The 22,792-nt window shown below is 39.3% G+C and overlaps 1 protein-coding gene across 2 annotated transcripts; it reads left to right on the top strand.

Annotated features, from left to right (window-relative positions):
• The first annotated feature begins 1,359 nt into the window (after nucleotides 1-1,359).
• Nucleotides 1,360-22,575, top strand: AMPD1 (adenosine monophosphate deaminase 1). 2 transcript variants are annotated; one of them, XM_070939860.1, is made up of 15 exons: nucleotides 1,360-1,424; nucleotides 7,172-7,346; nucleotides 8,834-8,999; nucleotides 10,676-10,841; nucleotides 12,424-12,643; nucleotides 13,438-13,567; nucleotides 16,597-16,791; nucleotides 16,910-17,041; nucleotides 17,142-17,305; nucleotides 18,805-18,931; nucleotides 20,000-20,163; nucleotides 20,666-20,786; nucleotides 21,166-21,339; nucleotides 21,455-21,565; nucleotides 22,265-22,575. In XM_070939860.1, the coding sequence occupies exons 1-15, from the start codon at nucleotides 1,403-1,405 to the stop codon at nucleotides 22,421-22,423; spliced, it is 2,226 nt and encodes a 741-aa protein (XP_070795961.1). In that variant the 5' UTR covers nucleotides 1,360-1,402; the 3' UTR covers nucleotides 22,424-22,575. The 2 variants fall into 2 exon arrangements, with proteins under 2 accessions (XP_070795961.1, XP_070795963.1); XM_070939862.1 differs by lacking the exon at nucleotides 1,360-1,424 and adding an exon at nucleotides 6,240-6,296.
• The last annotated feature ends 217 nt before the right edge of the window (nucleotides 22,576-22,792 follow it).

Genomic DNA, 22,792 nt, shown 5'->3' with positions numbered 1-22,792 from the left:
TTGACTAACAAGTCAACAGAAATCCTTTGATGGGATCTTTATCTTCTCCTTCCAGACAAGCAATAAAATAAAACTATTGGAGGGGGGGAAGTATCCTAGACATATTCTGACAGGATAACCTTTCAGAAGAAAAAAAGTATCCTTTTTAGGTGACAGATTTAGTATTTAGATAATGCTTCTAATTTTTTTCAGTCCCTTAAAAAAGTGCTGCCTGAAGAATTCTGGAAGTTGGTGTCCAGACCTGTTAAGCTGTCAAGATTCAGAAACACTGCTCTGAATTGTGGACAGTCACCAGCTACTTCCATCTAGCATAGCTCTTCCAAGAGCTATGCTCTTCCATCAGGAGCTACTAATACTTCTGTTCTTACTGCAAAAAAAGAAAAAGTAGCAATAGCAGATAAACATAAATTTAGCTATTCGTCAGCTAAAATAATCTCAAATTGTGCAGATCTCAATTTATATGGCATTAGACCTTTGGAACATAAACCTTCCAGATATGTGTACTAGCAGCTGAGCCATGGTCTGTTGAATAAACTACAGTTGAACTGATTCACAAACTATCTTAAATCAAAACCCACCAGACTTCATTACAGCTTAGAATGATGCAATAGCCCAGTCTATTTTATAACTTAGATTTTATTTCATTTGGGGTAACTGTGGCTGGAAACAGAACCTTTTTTATTGCAATGTCCAGCTGTTGAGCATCAATTCTTCCTGATTATTTTTTTGTTTGTTTATGTGGAAAGAAGGCTGTGGTTATTGATTATGGTTTTTAATATTGTAGTTCATACTGAACATTTGAGTAACCATACTTCATGAATCTGTCAAATGCATAATAAAAATAAAACAAGATGTCACATTTGGTATATGCAAAATGCAAAAATACTTTCATAATAAAGAATATATATGTATTAATATATCATTAATATTTGTATAATATATATGTATGTGTGTGGGTTTATAATAATATCTTATTGTTTTGGTTCAAAAATTGCTAAATGGGGTACATAGCCAATGCAGTGAGATACACATTCAGATTAGTGCACTCCTCTAAAAGGAGAGAGACCTAAATGTTGCTCAAGGAGAAAAGACGAATGCTCATTGATACCAGCCAGAGCCCTACATAGGATGCTGCCCATAGTATTTCATTTGTGATGATTTCAATGTACATTTCAATTAACCCCAAATAAGTCCATGGCATCATTGGTTGCACTGAAAAGTTAGTCTGACTGCAGCTTTAAATAGTTCGTTGCTTACTTGTTCATTCCTTTTAGAGAAGAGGAGTTGGGTTACAAGAGCACAGATAAATAATAAAATGAACGCTGGCTGGCTGTGAACCTTCACTCTTCCACTTGCCTATTCCAAAGTCAGTTCCTGAAAACTTTACTGAAGTGGTAGGAAAATGCCACAGGTGAAAGTTCCAGGTAGGTCTATACCCAGTAGATTGATAGGTAGACTTAATCTCAATTTAACTATGTTGCCTTGTATCTATAAAAGCTATTTTTTTAGTTAAAACTAAGTATTGTACTGGGGTAAAAAGAATTTGAATGAGGAGTTGGTAAGCCTTTTAATTTTCCCCAAATGAGTCCTTTGGTAGAACAGGAAGCAAGTAGTTTTATACCAAAAATGTGAAAAAAGATGGAAGAGACTGTGAACTCAGTTCAGCAAAACCCGCTCTACTCCCATCCCTGAACAGAAACTGGTAAGGTAGAGAGTGGATAAGGTGGTAAATGGAGGGAAAATTAAATGTGTCAACCGATGCCAACTAGAATTACAGGAGTTTACTCAGAAGTTTATTATGAACCTGGAACTCAGTGCAGCTAGGAAGCTGAGAAAAGAGGGGCGGGGGGAACAGAGAGAGAGAGATAATAAAGATACCATTATTTGTTAAGTATAACTGTTTTGTTTAGAAGCGACTATTGAAATATTAACATTCTCTCAAAATAATTAATAGACATTGCAAATTTACTAACTTGTTTATGCAGCATATAGTACAGGGGTGTCAAACTCAAGGCCCAGGGGCCAGATTTGGCTCACGGGGTACTTAGTTCTGGTCCGTGGGGCCACCCTGGAAATAGCAAAAGACAGGCCCACAGTGCCTCTGCCAGTGAAAATGGAGTTCAGGAGGGCTTTGGGTTGATGTCTTAGGGTCTGTGCAGTTAATATTTATGAATATGTAAAGATTAAGGCCACACCTTTTGATATATATTGGAAGAATGTGTGGAAAGTGCTGCTGCTGATGTGATTCTCAGATTTATGCTTGCCCAGGCTGAAGAAACATTTAAATTTTTCTTGTGGAGTTCATGATGTCCCCCGATGCTTTGTTAATGCAGGATCCAATATGAGTCGGTGACCAGGACCAGAGGTTTAGTCTTCCAAACTTTCGGACTCGGACCCATCCTCAGGGAACTGACATTCCCTCTCACCAGAATATGCTAGATGGACTCCAGCATGAGTCCGAAAACTTGGAAGACTAAACCATTGGTCCTGGTCAGCAACCCAGATTGGATCCTGCAACATTATCATGGGACACATTTAATTGCTTTCATTCACTTTGTTAATACTCTTTCTTTCTCCCTGTTGAACAGTTCATAAAAAATATGCAGAAAGCTTAAACCACAGCTTTTCGGACATTTGTCTCTGTACGTGCGAGAATGAAACATCTCTCAAATGTTCCATCGTACAATTTATTGAAGAAACATGAGTATTGTTAAGGAGTCAATATTTGAAATACAGGTAGTCCTTGACCACAATTAGGACTGGAACTTTCATTGCTAAGCAATGAGGTTCTTAAGTGAATCAAATCCAATTTTACAACCTTTTAGCCAGGGGTGAAATGCTCCCGGTTCAGACCGGATCACCTGATTCAGTAGCGATGGAGGCGGGTGGTTCGGAGAACCGGTAGCAAAAATCCCTGCCCCCCCCCCCATTGCCCACCTGAGCCACACAATCATCAGAGGCTTTTTTTTTTAATTTTTAAAAGCATTTTTTCTACAACCTCTTGGGCCGAAGAGGTTATAGAAAAAAATGCTTTTAAAAGTAAAAACAAAGCCTCTGCTGATCAGGCAAGTCAGCTAGGATCGTCAGAGGCTTAAAAAAAAAGAAAAAGCCTCTGCTGATCAGGCAAGTCAACTGGGATCGTCAGAGGCTTTAAAAGCATTTTTAACACCCTTTTCAGCCAAAGAGGTTGTAGAAAAATGGTTTTAAAAGTAAAAAAAAAAAAAAAGTTGGCCACGTCCACTCAGTCATATTACCCATCCCACCAAGCCATGCCCACAGAACCGGTAGTAAAAAAATTTACATTTCACCACTGCTTTTAGCCATGGTTGTTAAGTGAATCACATTTTTATTAAGCAAACACAGCCTTCCCCCATTGACTTTGCTTGTCAGAAGCTGGCAGAGAAGGTTGCAAATGGCAATCACATAACTCCAGGATGTTGCAATGATCGTAACGATCATAAATACATGCCGAAAGTGTGAGAATTGGTTATAAGTCTTTTTTTTTTCAATTGCATCATTGGCACAATTTGCTCTGGTGAGAAAACTGTCTGGATACCTGGTTACTGTTGGGTACAGAGCTGAATATGAGTCACTCTGTTCAGCATCACTGTATGCAAGGATTTGGTGCTACTAGGAAAAAGAGGGCTTCTCTGTCTTTGTAGAATGTGGCTGTGGCAACAACAAAATAGGGTTACCAGATATCCGGACAAAGGAGGACTCTTTTTGTCCTCATGTCTCCTGCCTAGCAAGCAAAGGCTTAAAATAATTATTGTTTGGCTTTTTTATTGTCTTGTTTGTTTGTGGGCTTTACGGACATTTTTCACAACAGTAGCCATTCAAACTTGGTGGATTGTGACCACAAAAGTTCTCTACTTCTTTCTTTTTCTAATCTGTCAATAGTGTCAACAGCCTTCATTTACATTAATTTAATTTATTTCCTGATTCCAGCAATTACCTTCAGTTCAGCCCCTTTAAATCTATGATCCTGCAGTCTGTTGATCACATGATTCATCATATGTTTCTATTGTGAAATTTGAAAACGGCATGGTGGACAATTCTATGTTATTACCATCATACGTTATTGAAAATAAAGATTGGTAAGGGAAAAACCAGTCTTTTGATGCTGGAAAAAGTAATTTCATATACATGTAGACCTAGGTACTCTGTTTTGCATTTTTTGCTGTAATTTTTTGACATGGATGCCAAGGAAGCTAAAAAGTTAGTGAGTCATACCCACAAATTTGTCCTGTTTTTCAACTCTCCATATCGTCAGCTGGTAACTCTACACAGAAAGAGCACCTCTAAGCAGGAGGTAAGAATACAGAACAGGACTGTCCCTCTTACCATCTTCTATTCTGTGCCCTCAAGTAGAGAGGGCTTCATTCTTTCTAGCCCATTCCCAATATACAGTGTCACTGGCATTGCACACAGCTGTCACTAACCTCATCTCCAGCATACCTCTTTAATCATCATGACATTTTATGCTATCTTGCTTATTCCTCCTGCCCATCTCTTGCCGAAGCATTATCATATCCTTGCTTCTTCCAGTTCCTATCAACAGATCAGATACCTGTCTGATTATTATTTCACCTCTATTATAAGACCACAGACTACAATACTGCACATCTCCTGTGATTGAGAGATGGCTTTATGAATGCACACAGTTCAGCAACTCCAGGCCTTCCATGTGCTGGTAGAATTTGGCAGGAGCCCATGGAGAGAGGCCTGTAAAAACACTTGTTGTTTCCCCACTTTTTCCATCTCATCAACTTCTGATGAATGAATTGCAATTTTCAAAGATCTGGAGAAATCTAGGTAACTGGAAAAGAACAATTGTTTCAGGGAATGTCTATTTCCATAGTCATAGGAAAAATGTACAATCAGGAATTTGCATTAAGTACTTTATTTCAGTTTGATGTTATGTGCTATGCTAAAACTCATTTTTTATGTATTTGTGCAAGGTATGGAATGAGTTATTTAGTGTCAGCCTTCAATCAGATCTCAAGCTATGTTTATGAACATGCAGTTTTCCTTTAGAACATACAGGCAGTCCTTGATTTACGACACTGTTGGGTCCACAATCTTAGTAATTAAGTGAAGATCACACAACCACTTAGCTCAATGATTGCAATCAATGACTCCTGGCTCAACCAATTGCAGTTGTTAAGCGAAGCACAGGGTAGGTCCAGGACTCAATGGTAGGTCCACTTAGCTCAATGACTGCAATCAATGACTCCTGGCTCAACCAATTGCAGTTATAAGTGAAGACTCAGAGGTCCAGGGCTCACTGGCACATGGAAACATGATGCAGGCCAGAGGGAGCTCTCAGCCAGCTCCAGGGTCTACCAGCATGCACAAAGCTGCTGCAGGCCTGGATGCTTTCAGTGTGCTTCCCACTGAGTCACCCAGTCACACACAGCCTCAGTCCTTTAGGAGGCTCTGTTTTAAGATTACAAGAATAGTACCCACTTACAGAATACTCTGTGCAGGAAGGCCACACTTGTATTGGCCGTGCATGTCTCTCAGAAGCTGCAGAAAAACAGAAAAGGAAATTGTATGCTGCTAGATTCTGGAACTGGCTAAGGTCTCCTGGTCATGGCGAAAGACGACCAAGGCCATGGCTGCTTTATGTGTGCTGGTAGGTCCTGGAACCATTTATAGGCTCTCATGCATGGGTAGGTGGGGAATAAGCTGAAAACTCCCAGGGCCATGGCAGCTTTAGGCATGCCAGTAGCCTCTGGAGCTGGCTGAGGGCTCCTGGATATGGCTGGGAGGAGACTTTCCCTCCGCCCCCTCATCTTACAACCTTTCTTTCTGGGAAAACTGGCAGTAAAGATTGCAAATGGTAATCACATGATCGTGGGTTGCTTGACAACTAGATGTAAGTATGAACAGGCTGCCAATGGCCTAAAATGCAGTCATGTGACCATGGGGTAGTGGTGATATGAACTGGAAGTGCTTTATGGGCAATTAAACACCTATTTTGAGGCTGTCATAACTACCAATGTTCATTTAAGTACAGGTTGAAAATTGAACACTTCCTGTATAGTAATTTGTTCCCTAGCATGCTGGCTGGGGACCTGTGAGAGTTGAATTTATATTATCTTAAATTGCCAAGGTTGAGAAACATTATATGATACTTTCTTTTAGATGTTTCTTTTTTGACTAATTTCTCAAATCACACCAGGCTAGAAACCTGGAGACCTGCTTACCCAGGAAAGCCAGCTGGGTGACTTTGGGCCAGTCACCCTCTTTCAACCTAACTGAGAGAGGATTCTGGAGAAAATAGGAGGAAGGTGTGTTTGCCATCTTGAGTTATTTGTAAAAATAATAAAGGCAGAATATAAATAAATATACATATATAAATAATACAGGAAATTCTATAATTTATCTTCTATGCTGAATATTCGCATTTTAATCTTAAAGTTAAAAAAGAAAAAGAGAAGCGTTACAGTACATATTATTTAAAAAAAAAAAGGTTGATTTTATTTATCTCTTCTAAGAGTGGTTTATTTCCCCAAAAGAAGGACACCAGTCACCATGAATCTACCATACATAGCCAGGAGATGGCATTGTTGGAATTATTTCAATTTTTGCATTTGATCTTTTAATTCCCTCTTTTGTTCTTAGTTCTTAATCACTGTCTGTTTCAGCAGTTTTCTCCCCACCTCCTCCCATATTACTCATCTCATCAACTATAATCAATAAAAGAGAAATGCAACTTTTCTTTGTAATGCTTTATGTACAGGCAAATCTCACTTAACAACTGCCACATTTAGTGGCTGTTCAAATCTACTATAAGGTTATAGTAGCAGAATCTTGCAAGTCTGAAAATATCTCTCTCCCTCCTTGTCTTTACTTTCCAAGGAACTAAGAAGGGTCCCTTTTGAAATGCTTTCCATATCCCCATTTCTATATTGAGGGCCAAGCAACATGGACTCTGTAACACTAGCAATATTATATTCCAGAGATTATTGCAGCCTTCTTTTGCTGTGTTCTCCTTATAACCAATACATTTTTTCCAGATGGGTCACTACTTCCATACTTTTTTCTTAGCATTACAATTTGAGAGGTTAATCTCTTCTCAGGATATACACAAAGTTAATATGTACCTTTCTGTTGGATCTGGTGGATTTAGATGACCTATTGATCGATTGCCTTTTCCCCACAGAAACAGACGATGACATGCGCTCCTTTGCAGAGATGGTCTTTGCCTCAGAGGTGAAGGATGAAGGAGAACGGCATGAAATCTCTCCTTTTGATGTGGCAGATATCTGTCCCATCTCACATCACGAAATGCAAGACCACATGATCAAACAGGCAAACACAAGTGCTTCTGATAAACGGTGAGAATTGTGCATATGTCCTGAAAGTTTGGAAAAGTAACATTGTAAAGCTAAGGCCTCTGCTATGGTGCTAGTGCCAGCCTAACCACCTTTCTTCCTACCTACAGTATCATGCTTTCAGCTAACCTAATTATTTTAAGAGAGAAACTGACACGAAACTATAGCAACTTTATATCTAACTCCATATAAAACCCATGTGCATTTTTACAAAAGAAAAATGAGAGGCAGAGTTGGGTTTGAAAGGGTGGACATCTAACTAAGAAAAGGAACAAAGCAATACAAAAATCTACAGTATTAGGAAGTATCCTGCCAAGAAAGACTAGATTGGGATGCTAAGCAAAATGGCAAATAACAATCGATCTCTTCCTGTACCCATTTTATCAATAGGGAAAATCAACAACACATACACACCATTCCAAATATTTCACCAGCCCAGAAAGATTGGAAATCACCTGTCATAAGATGGAATGGAATGGAATGGAATGGAATGGAATAGAATAGAATAGAATAGAATAGAATAGAATAGAATAGAATTTTTTATTGGCCAAGTGTGATTGGACACACAAGGGATTTGTCTTTGGTGCATATGCTCTCATATTTGTCAAGAATTGTAAGGTGCAACACTTAATAATAGTCATAGGGTAGAAATAAGCAATCAGATCATACTAGGAAACAATCAATATAAATCTAACTAAGATGGTTAGTTAGCTGGAATTACATTTTCATTGATTATAAAATATAAAGCAAATTCTATCAGATTTTGCTTTATATTTTATAATCAATGAAAATGCAGTTTTTTAACTGTAGACCTCAACGAAGTGGACTGAATTCTTTGTGAGGTTAACTCTGCTGCATGTGGACTTGACTCCTTCTCCTCTTAAAGTAACAAGAGAGAGGATCAGGAATTGGATCATGTCTATGGTCAATATCTCCTTGGGTGAGGGGCAAGTGCCAGTGGCCTGGGAAGAGATACACATTTGCCATTTTCTCAAGGGAGAAAGTGCCTTAAATCTAAAACTGAAAGATAATCATTGTCCTATGTCTCTATTTTAAACTTTATACTTTCTGAACTGCCTTCATGAATTAGTAGAAGGGGACAGCATTCTTCAGTGATTCTGTTCCTTCTTGATTGATTGGGCAGATCTATTCAAAGGTTGCATGGGGGAGAAGTCAAGTGCTTGGAACTCTACTAGCGGGTGCCCCAGATCTTGGCCCTCTCTCTCATCTGAATCTGCTAGAGAGATTATATAGGAAGAATGACTGAAGATGCAAACAAAATCCAAAACATCCTAGAATCCTAGATCCATTTAAAGGCATTTGCATACTGATCAATTCATATTCCTCCATTCCTAACAACTGAACATACTTTAAATGTACAGAACAAGGAATGATATATATATGGAAAATATATGATCACCTGAACTGAACTGCTGCCAACATATGAACAGAGTTTGAGTTTGTGTTCCATTCCTTTTACTGGCCCCCAGGAAGAAGAGGCTTTTGCGGCTGAAAACCATTGCATTGGTTGTTCCTATTGCTGAACACTGTTCAACAAAACTGTCGACTTTAGATGAGGTCATCTCTACTACTGCTATGTATGAAGATGTACCCAAATTTCAGCGTGTGCAGATCACAGGGGATTATGCTGCAGGGGTCAGTAGCTAAAGATCCTGAGCTTTGTCTGTCTTAGCCTTCTTTTGTCACTTCTTTCCACCATTCAGATGTGACAGTATCATTAGTGACTTTTCAACTAGAATTATGTAAAATCTAATTTCCACTTGGTAACATTTCACTGTACCATCTTAAACAGCAAGTAGAAGATAACAAGTATAATAAGAGGACTATTATACTGTCTAGCAAAAATGACAAACAAAGGAAAAGCAAAGTATTATAAGCCCCTATTGCAAAGTAGATGTTGCAAATAAGAAATCTTGCTTATTACTGATTACACAAAGTATGTAGGGGAAAATACATATTTTCAAATATGCATTAAACATTTTGTCCTATGTCAGTCCCTGTAAGCCGGCAAGAGAGCTGCAGAATGGTATGGATAGAGTAGGAACCTGTGACATGGGAACTACTGTATGAGGCCAATGTATATCCTGAGATAAAAGTTTTGCCCCGAGTATATAATATAGTTATAAAATCTTTGAAAGTATAATTGAAACTATACCATCTCTGAATAAATGGAGAGACTGCAGTCTACAATAACATAATAAAATCCAGTGGTGAAATCCAATTTTTTTTACTACTGGTTCTGTAGGCGTGGCTTGGTGAGCATGGTGTGGGCTTGGTGGGTGTAGCCTGATGGGCTTGGCAGGGGAAGGATACTGCAAAATCCCCATTCCCTCCCCACTCCTGGGGGAAGGATATTGCAAAATCTCCATTCCCACCCCACTCTGGGGCCACACAGAGATGGTATTTGCCAGTTCTCCGAACTGCTCAAAATTTCCACTACCGGTTCTCCAGAACCTGTCAGAACCTGCTGGATTTCACCCCTGATAAAATCCTGTTAAAAAGTATTTTACTGTTGCTTGTTCCCAATCCTTATTCCACATTCTGAATCCCAAAGGATATAATCCAGAAATGAAGTGGGGAAGAAAAGATGCTAAGGTTTTTTTAATGATAAATTCTATTTACTTTAATTAGCAGCAGCAACAACTGTATTATGAGTGACATAATCTGAATCCAAGACAAATTTGTCATAAAAGAGATTTAGTGAATCAAAAGAAATAAAAATGAAAAATCATTCAGATGCTTAGAAGTGCTTGTTTTGGCATCTTATCACATCTTTTGGTTTCCTTTAATTGCTGTCTCAGATGATGGTTCATTGGAGAAGATGGCTGCTGCTATAATATTTATTTACAAGACATATTGCCCACTTTTCATTATGAATATAATAATCTCAAAGCAAGGCTACAAGATTAAAAGCAAAACAATTCACCTCCTTAAAACTTTTGTTAGACTCTCTCCTTCTCTTTAATACCTCATATTTTCTATGTTCCACCCACTGGGTGACTCCAAATTTGGCAGAGTGGTTGTCCCTATTAAGATTTGTAAGGATTTACAGGCTGCTAAGCAATGGGAGACATACACAATCTCTCTCTCCAACTTTCTCTCTTTTTGTCTCTCCCTCTCTCTCTCTCTCTCTCCATGATAAGACTTATCAAATGGTCTTATTGGATCTACTACTCCATCTTTACGATTATTACTACAATAGCACAATGCATATAGATCCCATAATAGACTATTGTAGTTTTCAATCATTCTTGTGTTTTATAATTATGAACTATCTGGAACTAGGAATCTTAACATATATTACATTGTAGGTATCTGTGGAGGACTTTGAATTAGTCTGCCAGGGTCTGTATCGTGCCATATGCATACGAGAAAAGAATATGATGAAATCTTTCCAGCGATTCCCTAAGACTCCTTCCCAGTTCTTACGCGCAATTGAAAATGAAGTATGGAAGACCAATGAAGAGATGTGGCCAGGTAACTTATGAATAAACTTCTTATTGGCAAGGCTTGCTGGGAGTACATAGAAAATATAGCTATGCTTGAAAGGAAGGCTACTTGGGCTGTTCATGCAGGATAAACTGAGTTGCCATTAGGGTGAACAATTCTTGAGGAAGCCCAGTCAGTTTCCCCTACAAGTGTTTTCCAAAGCAGAAATACCAAGTGATTATGGAACCTGATCCTCAATAATAGTAAAAATCTGTTAGTGCAAAGATTGAGCACTAAAGATGTAGATACTTTGTGTCTTGTGTCACATCTCTTGGTGAGATATGCTTTCTGACAGGCCCTGTGAGACCAATCTATCAAATACAAAAGTGGAAGAGATGAATTTTCCTGAGGGAATTACAGAAGTCTGATTCTCATGTTATCATTGACTGAGCAAATATGTTGCGTCTTCTGTTAAAGCATGCCTAACTTTGCTATCTTAGGTAGGCAGGTAGTCAGAGACCTTCTGCTAAGGTAGCTCTAGGTTTATAGTTAATGCAAAGGGAAAATGCTGATATCTCATTATCCTATATACTGATGATATTGGGGATTGAACCTATATTCTTCTATAGTACATGAACTGAAATGTCCCCTACCAATTGCATGTAATTCAAACTTTAATTGTTTGGACAGAATTTCTGTTACAAGTTTCTTGTGTAAACAAACTGACAAAACTTTGAATGTCCAACAGCACTAGAAAAATGTACAAAGTTCCTGAATGATAACAGAGTTTATTCTCCTTCTCCCTTTACCTTTTAGAATAGCCACAATACAGGTACGGACAAACTCAGCCCCCAAAACCAAATGCAACCCTCAGCAAACCTATTCCAACTTCATTTGCTTACCAATGTATGGGGGGGGGGAGTGAAAAAGAGGAGGGAATGAAGACTAAATGGTAGAACAAATGCACAGAAATCAAAATATGTGGGTTTTTTTTTAAATTTGATTTATATGCCACCCTTCTCCGGAGACTCAGGGCAGCTTACAATGCGTTAAGCAACAGCCTTCATACTTTTGTATATTTATACAAAGTCAGTTTATTACCCCCATAATCTGGGTCCTCATTTTACCTACCTTAGAAAGGATGGAAGGCTGAGTCAACCTTGAGCCTGGTTGAGCTTGCAGTAATTGCAGGCAGCAGATGTAAGTGGATGTTAATTAGTCTGCTGAGCCACCAGAGTTTTTGGTGTTGTTAGCATGTGGTAGGGTTTTTTTGGGGGGGGGAGGGAGGGTTTGCAGTAAGATAATTTAATAGGAACAAATTGTGAGCATGTGATATGGTACCCCTGCAAGAAACAATAAAGAGAAAAGCAGGAGGGTAAAGGTAAAGAGAAGTCTTTTGTTCAGATAACCAAAATGTAAGAAGTCATAAGAAAGAATCTCAGCAAAAAGTTCATGGTTTGGCAACCAAGGAAAGCATCACTGGGGGGGAGGAATCTTTTTCCCCCAATATCAACTTATTTTCTAATGATTCCACAGATTTGTAGAATTTATTTGCATGCACAGTATGGCATAGGTCCTATTCCTATATCTTTCCTTATCTTCACTTGTGTGTTTCTTTGCTTGATTTTAGTGTTCACTTCACCAGTGAAGGATAGTGCAGATCTTTGGAAAACTGACAATCTTCCCGAGAATCTGAACTACCATACAGAAATGAAGGAAGGGGTGGTATATGTCTATGCTGACAAAGAAGCTGCTGCCAGGGGTGAGCCCATGGACCTGTCCTACCCTAACCTGGAGGTCTTTATTGATGACATGAACTTCCTGCTTGCCCTTATAGCAAAGGGGCCTGTGTAAGTGTCTTATAGCAGGAACTGGTGATGTTGAGGTGGAGCAAAGCAGCTTTTAACCTTCTTGGGGTACTGAGTATCGCAAAGTAGATGGAACCATAGTACATATCAGAGAGAAAACATAATTTGAGTAGGTTTTAAAGTATTTTCAATAGAAATTTGCTTGGTTTCCTTGTATTTCCCATCTGAAAAGACCAGGAAGCTGTGCTGTTAATTTTCAATAGTCATTTCAGGGGGCTCTGAAAGCTCTGAATGACAAAAATGGTCTTCCCTAGAAATGCTTACTTGTGGCATGAATCATTGACATAGAAACTGAGCCAGCTTAAGAATGTTAATTGCACAGGTGCAAAATCTTCCAAAAGTGATTTTATGCAATTAAATGAAGAAATGGTAAACCAACCACCACCAATTCCCTATATCAGTGTTTACTGTTTCTCAACCTTGGCAGTTTTAAGTTGTGTAGACTTTAGTTCCCAGAATTCCACAGTCACTGCCCTATATTGATATTTGATATCTATAGCTGAATGCAGCAGTTGTATAATAGAAGTGTCTTTCCTGTAGACACAGGAAGCAAGAGCCAAGTTGTCCTACTTCGTAACAAATATGGGCCAGCTATCACTGTTCAATCATGAATGTGAGCTTCATTAAGCTGTCATTTATTAAGCTTACAATAGTAGGACCATCATGCCTGGCAGATAGTGGTGATATTGGCAAATGCTTTCTTACATCTGTGCTTTTTTCCTAACTCTATGGGACACTTATGGGCAAATATGTGGTCTTTTTTGCGACTGTTGCAGTAAAACCTATACCCACCGAAGGCTGCGATTTCTCTCCTCAAAGTTCAACGTACATGAGATGTTGAATGAGATGGAAGAATTGAAGGAGCTGAAGAACAATCCCCATCGGGACTTCTATAATTGTCGGAAGGTGAGGGATTTGGCTATATATTATTTCCTTATCAAAAACCATAATGTCAAATAAAGAACTTGGAGAGATTCCTCACAATGACTTACACATATACAGTATATATGGTACCTCACTCAATAGTAGTAACTGTGAGAGGGATCTTGGAGTTCTAGTGTACAATCATTTAAATATGAGTCAGCAGTGTGCTGCAGCTGCCAAAAAACCCAACACAGTTCTGTGCTGTTTATACAGCACAGCTGCATAAACAGAAGGATAGAATCAAGATCACGTGAAGTATTAATACCACTTTATATTGCCTTGGTAAGATCACACTTGGACTACTGCATCCAGCTTTGGTCGCCATGATGTAAAAAATGTGAAGACTCTAGAAAGAGTGCAGAAAAGAGCAACAAAGTTGATTAGGGGACTGGAGGCTAAAACATATAAAGAGTAGTTGCTGGAATTGGGTATGCCTAGTCTGATGAAAAGAAGGACTAGGATGACATGATAGCAGTGTCCCAATATCTAAGGGGCTGCCGCAAAGAAGAGGGAGTCAAGCTATTCCCCAAAGCACCTGAGGGTAGGACAAGAAGCAATGGGTGGAAACTAATCAAGGAAAGAAGCAACTTAGAACTAAGGAGAAATTTCCTCCTGACATTTAGAACAATTAATCAGTGGAACAACTTGCCTCCAGAAGTTGTAAATGCTCCAACACTGGGAGTTTTTAAGAAGAGATTGCATAACCATTTGTATGAAATGGTATAGGCAGTAGTGGGATTCAAATAATTTAACAACCGGTTCTCTACCCTAATGACCGGCTGGGTGGGTGTGGCCAAGTGGGTGTAGCCAGGGGCTGGAACAGTACTCAGCCTCCTGCAGCACTCTGCCAATCAAAACGGGGTGCGGGGGTTAATTACAAAATGTGGGCTTTGCTTTGTGATATCCAGATCTAGCGAGCAAGGGCTTTCAGCTGCACAGAAAATACACTTTTGTTTGGTTATGAAGAAATATCCCCAAAGTCAGATGTACATTAAATGTAGACTGACTTTTAGCTACATACCTCCCCAGCAAACAGCAAATTTTGAAGCTCCAGGTAAAGAGGATTCATTTTAGGATGAGTAACCACAGTTTGCATGTTGGAAGTTCCTAAAGAAATGCTGGGAAACTCTATATTTTAAAGAACATTTGAGGGAGGGGTGCAGAATAGCCCTTCTCTGCCTGAGGCTGTAGAGACCCAGTACCAATCAAAACACTTTTTGTGAAGCAACTGATCAACTCTCACAGGGTAAGTCACTAGTATATGAAAATAAGAGCAAACTTCACTCCCTTCTAGTACTGATGACGTTACCTAGTTTGGTAATGAAACATCTAGAAGAAAACCATCAACCTGTGAGCACCAAGGACCCCACAGTTCAACCCTGAGCTACAAATATTCTCTTCTATCGATAAACACTTTTGAGTTAGAGGAACTCAGAGCCTGCGTTATATGAGATGGCTCCCAGTCAATTTCATTCTAAATTTTGATATGATTTCTGTAAATAAGGAATGTAGAATTATAATGGCTGAGTATTTGATCCTTCATCTTCTTCTTCTTGTGCCATATCCGTCATCGGACATTGGCGATCATGTTGGCAATCCTTTTTTTTTATCCTTCATACATTAAAAAAATACAAAGCTAAGGGATAAACAAGTAAAAAACAGATTTGAAAAAATAAAAGGCTCAGAAAAGAAAAAGAATTAATGTGTACATTATTTCCATAATCCCTTATTTAATCATCAAAGTCCAGATCAAATTTTAATTTCAATTTCTCACAAAAAATCCAGTAATGATTCATATCACTTTAATCACTATTTGTTAATGAAACCACAACTGATTTATTTAATTGCACCAAACTCTAACTAAAACAGGAATGGAACATCCTAAACTCTAGTGTAGACCCATGCTTCTCAACTTTGGCAACTTTAAGGTGTATGGACTTCAATAACCAGAATTACCCAGGCAGCATGAAGTTCGCCAATCTTAAACTTGCCAAAACTGAAAAACGCTGATCTACAGATAGGGATTTTTCCATTCCTCCTTTACTGGTTCCTAGTTACAATCATAATGCAAAATCCCCATTCCCAACTCACCCTAGAGCAGGGATTTTGGGCCTGGAAGGCCTCCCGCACCACTCTGGAAGGCAAACCAGGGCACGGGTGGCGGGGGGCACACAACGCCCCCCCCGTACCCTGTTTTGGGCCTTGAAGGCCTCCTGCACCAACCTGGAACTTCAAAATGGGCCGCGGGGGGACTCCTGAGTGGGGAGGGGAGGATTGGGTGGGGCCAGCCAGAGATGGGATTAGCCGGTTCTCCAAACTGGGCAAAAAGTTAACAACCGGTTCACCTGAACCGGTGCGAACCGGCTGAAGCCCATCTCTGGGTATAGGGTTTCCTGCCTAAGCAGGGGGTTGGACTTGAAGGTCCCTTCCAACTCTGTTATTCTATTCTATATATGTTCTCACTTTCACATTGTTACATTTGCACCTAAATATAGCAGTTATAGAAATTATTTCAGATACATCAATGATCTCACTCTTGCATGATTTTTGGAAATATATATGTGTGAACAAATAAGCAAAATGTTAACCTATCAAAGACAGTATTGCTTATTCCTGCTTGATAAGAAGCAGATCAAAAGTTCTGATCATTTTCCTGCTTCTAAAAGTCTGCCTCTTCCTCTTTCATTCCTTTCAAAATCTTCTGACTTTCAAAAATAAGGAAGGTAGGATGTGCTCAACTAAGTGCCAAATTATTTTATTTGTTTCACATATCCTATTTTTTAGAGACCAATTTTCTCAAAGAAATTAGTATGATTTTAATGCATAGAATTGAAGGGCTCCCTTATTATGGTTTATTAAGAATTTTGGGGGTTGTAGTTTTTATAACTGAGATGCACCACGGAAGAGTAGGCTGATGTAATCATATATCATTTTTATGATAGGTTCTGGGGGAGGGATTCCCAACAGTAACCACCATATTCTTCTCAACTGACCTTTGGCTTCTCTAACAGGTAGATACACATATCCATGCTGCAGCTTGCATGAATCAAAAGCATCTGTTACGATTTATTAAGAAGTCATACCGGATAGATGCTGAAAGGGTGGTATACAAATCCAAGGATGAAACACTGACGCTGAGGCAGCTCTTTGAGAAGCTCAATCTTCACCCGTCTGATCTGACTGTGGACTCACTTGATGTGCACGCAGTAAGTTCTGTCTATTTCTATTACTTGAGTATGGGTAAATCATACAAATGGTGCATCACTCTTAATATTAAACCAGCATTTATGGCTTTGGGTACTTGACTATTCCTTTGTGCTGCAGGGCCGCCAGACCTTCCAACGCTTTGATAAATTCAATGCTAAATATAACCCAGTAGGGGCCAGTGAATTGCGTGATATCTACCTGAAGACTGAAAATGCCATCAATGGCGAGTATTTTGCTACCATCATTAAGGTTAGATAGTATGATATATACATATGTTTTGAGTCTGAATTTGAGCATGAAGAAATCTACTGGAAGCAGATTAATATATCTGTTAATTCTGATTTATCAGGAAGTTGGCTCTGATCTAGAGGATGCCAAATACCAATATGCAGAGCCACGACTTTCCATCTATGGATGCTCACCAGAAGAATGGCCCAAATTAGCTAAATGGTTCACCCAACATCGTGTATATTCGCCCAATATGAGATGGATGATCCAGGTACCCAGAATTTAGTAAGTACAAATGGATGAGGTTAGCATTTACAAAAGACAGATTAAAACTTGGGCCAAACTGTTGGACTTTTTGTTAGTTTTGACTCTAGTTTTGATTCTAGCTAAGTTTTAATAGTTGCAAGTCATTATTGAGTTCCTGATTTTGAACTTTAAAGCAATTCCAAAGCAGCTTAGAAGAAACAGAAAATAAAGTTATAATGCAATACACGCACATACTGTACACATCCTTGTCTGATTTCTCCTGGGTTTAATTCTGCTGCCTTTTTTGCTCACCCTTTCTGTGGGCTTCTTCATGCCCTTGCTAGGTGGCATAAGGTATGAAACTGGTGAGGCAACATTCCCAGCTAGATAGAATTATTATATATCAGGAATTTTTCATGACTATTAGTAGGTCAGTCAAGTAACTCTTGACTTAGAAGAGGAGGAGGGGAAAAAAATTTGAATTCTGGCACATTTATATAAGGTTTTTGGTTTCCATTTATACCTTGGAGAAATCTGTGTATGTATGGCTTCATTCTTGTTTGAAATAACGAGACTAATCAAGAAGGATCAGATCTGAAAGACTTGTACCAAGTAAATCAATTTCTGAATAAGGGCTTCAGTGTCTAGAGGGCAAAGATTTACTGCTCAGCTGTATGCGAAACCTGACAGCTGCTCGCTGGTTATTGCCATTCTCAGCATGCCAAGGAAACTCTAGCTCCTAATGTATTTCTCATAACGAAGGGAAAGTGTGAGATGGAAAATCCTGACTGTTACTCCAAGGCTGCAGCCATGGTATAGCCTTGAATCTAATTTATTATTTTTTTTAGTTTTCTAGGGCTGTTACCAATATCTTTTAATAATCACCTTCTAATAGTCACGTAGGAGACGTAAAAGAACCTGGGACTTGCAAGCAATATTTTTATGTTGCAACTTTCATGTTGTGGGACACTCTCCATCTTCAAGGTAGATGGATTGTGGTGACAATTATGACAACGATGGAGAAGGAGGAAGAGGGTTACATTTAGAAGTTACTTAACTTCAGAACGACTCTGGCAGCTTTGCAGTTTTAAAAAAGAAAAAAAAATAGAGCAATAATTTGAAGTGTTCAAACAACCATATCCCATAATCCAACCTCTCTCCAAAACTAAGCCTAAACCCCCATAACCCAACTCTCACAACTCTCATCACTGACACACTAGTCCCTTCTGGGGAGCCATTAAGGAATGAATGGTGACTGTTATACAGTGTTTACCATTTTTATATTGCTTGTGTTTATTACTTGTTTTTATATTTTTATTGTAAACTGCTGAGTATAATTTCTGTTGACTCTGGTGGCATCTAAACATAACCTGTAAGAAAAACAATGACTTTTGGAGAAATATCTGGGGGCAGGGATACATCCAAGACTTTTGTGAGGCAGCAGGTTTTTACATCCTCACTGTACACTGTCTTTCAGCCCATTTGCTTCTGCTGGGCTGTAAGAACTGAGCTGAATTGGTTCCTATCTCTTCCCTCAGTGATGTCTTTAGGGCAAAGAACTTTCTACCACACTTTGGGAAGATGCTGGAGAATATTTTCCTGCCTGTGTTTGAAGCAACAATCAATCCCCAGGACAATAAGGAACTGAGTGTTTTCCTACGTCATGTGAGTACTTATTAACAGATTAACAGAGTTGGAAGGGACTTTGTAAGTCATCTAGTCCAACCCCCCCCCCCGTCCAAGCAGAAGACCCTACACCATTTCTGACAAATGGTAGTCCAATCTCTTCTTGAAAGTCTCAAGAGATGAAGCTCCCACAACTTCTGAAGGCAAGCTGTTCCATTAGTTGATTGTTCTTATGGTCAGAAAAAAATTCCTTATTTCCAGGTTACATCTCTCCTTGTTCAGTTTCCATCCATTATTCCTTTTCTGGCCTACAGGTGCTTTGGAAAACAGCTTGACCCCCTATTCTCTGTGGCAGCCCCTCAAATATTGGAACACTGCTATTGTGTCTGCCCTGGTCCTTCTCTTCACTAGACCAGCCACGCCCAGCTCCTGTATCCATTCTTCATGTGTTTTATCTCCAGTCCCCTAATCATCCTGGTTGCTCTTTTCTGAACTTTTTCTAGAGTCTCAACATCTTTTTATAATGTGGTGACCAAAACTGGATGCAGTACTCTAGGTGTGGTCTTACTAAGGCTTTATAGAGTGGTATTAGTACCACGCTTGATCTGGATTGTATCTGTCTGTTAATGAAATTTAGGACTGCATTGGCTTTTTTGGCTGCCGCTGCACACTGTTGGCTCATATTTAGCTGGTTGTCCACTAAGACTCCAAGATCCCTCTCACAGTTACTGCTCTTAAGCCTGGTTTCACCCAGTCTATATGTGTACTTTTGTTTTTTCTTGCCTAAGTGTAAGACTTTACTTTTCTCTACACTGAATTTCATTTTGTTAGATAGGGCCCAGTGTTCAAGTCTGTCAAGATCCATTTAGATCTTGAGCCTGTCTTCTAGGGTGTTAGCTATCCCTGTCAGCTTAGTATCATCTGCAAATATGGTAAATTCCCTTTCTATTCAATTCAGCACATCCTTAACTAAAGCAAGTTAACAACTCATCAAATTGGGGGTCTTGACCCAAAGAATAACAAGCAATAAGATATTACACCACTATGAGATTTTAGCATCTTGGATGAAGTTGGCCATCTTGTACAATGTTTTCTTATTATTTGCAGGTTACTGGTTTTGATAGTGTAGATGATGAGTCCAAACATAGTGGGCACATGTTTTCTACCAAGAGTCCCAAGCCTGAGGAGTGGAACCATGAAAAAAATCCATCCTATTCATATTATTTGTATTATATGTATGCCAACATCCTTGTGCTGAATCATCTTCGACGGTGAGTTCTGGCTTAAACTTGCAAAGGATTATGCTTTGATACTATGCTTTGATACTCAAATTCCCTTTACTAACTCTTTAGTCAAGCAACGTTCTTAAGTTTGATGATTCTGATAGCCGCCCACTAATTCTGTTAAGTGTATTATTGCTTAATGTCTTTCAAGAATGCATTTGCATTGATCAGATCCCTTCATCAAATCCAGTTCTTAGAGTCTTCATTCCAAATCCACAACAGAAGAAAGAACAAACAAATGTAGATAAGATGAAGACTGTTGAATTTAGAGGTCCTGAAATCTAGATGTCCAATTGCATTCTGCTCCCTCTCACTATGCCTTTGAAATGGAAGGACATCAGAGTGCATGTGTGTGTGTGTGTGTGTGTGTGTGTGTGTGTGTGTGTGTGTGTGTATGATAGTATCCAATAAAGTCTTAGTTAGCTGGATCCTCCTATCCTAATTAACCTAAGATGTACAGTATGCATAAAGGCTGCCTTATCTTTTCCAGGAAGCGTGGTATGAACACCTTCCTATTCCGTCCTCACTGTGGAGAAGCTGGTTCTCTTACCCACCTCCTGGCTGCCTTCATGACTGCAGATAATATTTCACATGGCTTGAACCTGATGAAGGTGAGTTGTTGCATTCAGAAGAAGAAAGCAGATATAAGGCACCCTTTTTAGATGCTTATATGATTTTCCTGCATAGTAATACACCAAAATTGCATCTTCGGTTTGAAAACATGGTCTAGCTGGCTTCCTTAAATGTTTAGATTCTTCTAGTATTCAGATCCCATCATAGATTTCTAAGAGGGAATATAAGTGAAATGACTGGAACTTTTATGTTTCCAAGTGCTGAACAAATAATGAATAACATAAGAAGGATTCAATATTATTCAACATTACTCAACTTTCTCTTAGAACAAACCTGAAACCTATATCCTCTCAGACAAGAAATTAGAAATCTTGCTTCATGACTGTACTAACTCAGTACTACTGTCTTTTTCCCCAGAGTCCTGTGCTGCAATATCTCTACTTCTTAGCTCAAATCCCAATTGCCATGTCCCCACTCAGCAACAACAGTCTCTTCCTAGAGTATGCCAAAAACCCACTCCTTGATTTCCATCAGAAGGGATTGATGGTATCTCTCTCCACTGATGATCCCATGCAATTCCACTACACCAAGGTAGGAAGCCAGTTTCTTTCCATGGATATTTGTTTATAAAAACAGATGGGAAGTAGGCAAGAGGGATGGCTGCATCTTTGGCATTTGTCCTTTCAGCACTTTATTTATTCCTCAGGAGCCTCTCATGGAAGAATATGCAATTGCTGCTCAAGTCTTCAAGCTGAGCACCTGTGATATGTGTGAGATTGCACGCAACAGTGTCCTGCAGTGTGGCCTATCTCATGAGGTATGATCAGGGGTGAAATCCAGCAGGTTCTGGAGAACCGGTAGCGGAAATTTTAAGCAGTTTGGAGAACTGGCAAATACCGCCTTTGGCTGGCCCCAGAGTGGGGTGGGAATGGAGATTTTGCAGTATCCTTCCCCTGGAGTGGGGTGGGAATGGAGATTTTGCAGTATCCTTCCCCTGCCATGCCCACCAAGCCATGCCCACCAAGCAACACCATGCCCACCAAGCCACGCCCACAGAACCAGTAGTAAAAAAAATTGGATTTTACCACTGGGTATGATGCTTCTTCCATTCAATTGTACCTGACTCTTGGAGACTGCCTGGGAAAGTCCTGCTGTTTTCTTGGCAAGGTTTTCAGAAGTGGTTTGATGTTGCCTCTTTCCTAGGGCTGAGAGAATGTAACCAGCCCAAGGTCATCCAGCTGGCTTTGGGACCAAGGCAGGACTAGAATGCATGATCTTCCAGTTTTTGGCAGATACCTTAACCACTACACCAAGCTGGCTTTCCATGAGGCTTACTAAAAAATCTCAAAGGAATATATAAGGTTGCTGAATACCTGAGAATATGACAAAGTTGATCAAAGGGAGGAAAAAAGATACAAAGAAGGAAGAGGAGCAAAAAGAAGCTCCTTTTTTAATTGGAGGAATTAGGGAAAAAGTGATTGGAATGCATGTGTGACCCATTGCATCCCTTTGACAGGAAAAGCTCCATATTTTGGGGAAGAACTATCATGAAGATGGGCCACAGGGTAATAACATCTCCAGGACCAACGTGGCGCAGATCCGGATGGCCTACCGCTACGAAACATTGTGCTATGAGCTTGATCTTATGGCTGAGGGGCTGAAATCACCTGACTAGGTTGGAGCGTCATGTATATCAACTATTGGAACCATGGAGCCGGCTGGAGCCAGAAAAATAGCATTGCTATTTAGCATTAGTTGGTTATGGGGAGGGAAGATAGCTCTGACCATATTGTTTCAGGTTACATTATATTTTCAAAACAAGAAAAGAAATACAGCATGTTTCCTAAGCTTTTTTGTACTGTTGCACTTCTTTGTTCTACAAACATCAGTTTTTCTAATATCCTGGATGAAAAATCCTATTACAACTGAGTTCAAACATTTTGTTAAGCCATTATACTGACATATACACTAAAGTAAAGAATAAAAACAATATATCAAGAACAATAACATACTGCATATAACAAGAAGCACACTAGAAAAGAGG

This window comes from Pituophis catenifer, unplaced genomic scaffold (assembly GCF_029215685.1).
Source record: "Pituophis catenifer annectens isolate HBS135680 unplaced genomic scaffold, rPitCat1.0.hap2 SCAF_3, whole genome shotgun sequence".
NCBI lineage: Eukaryota > Metazoa > Chordata > Lepidosauria > Squamata > Colubridae > Pituophis > Pituophis catenifer.
Note: the sequence above shows the minus strand (reverse complement) of the source record. Positions and strands in the feature narration are given on the sequence as shown.

Excerpts from the sequence above, each read along its gene's own strand:
- AMPD1 (XM_070939860.1), top strand. The coding sequence starts at position 1,403 with ATGCCACAGGTGAAAGTTCCAG. Across the intron at positions 20,164-20,665 it reads GTGCTGAATCATCTTCGACG|GAAGCGTGGTATGAACACCT; the intron begins GTGAGTTCTGGC and ends TATCTTTTCCAG. Across the intron at positions 20,787-21,165 it reads ATGGCTTGAACCTGATGAAG|AGTCCTGTGCTGCAATATCT; the intron begins GTGAGTTGTTGC and ends CTTTTTCCCCAG.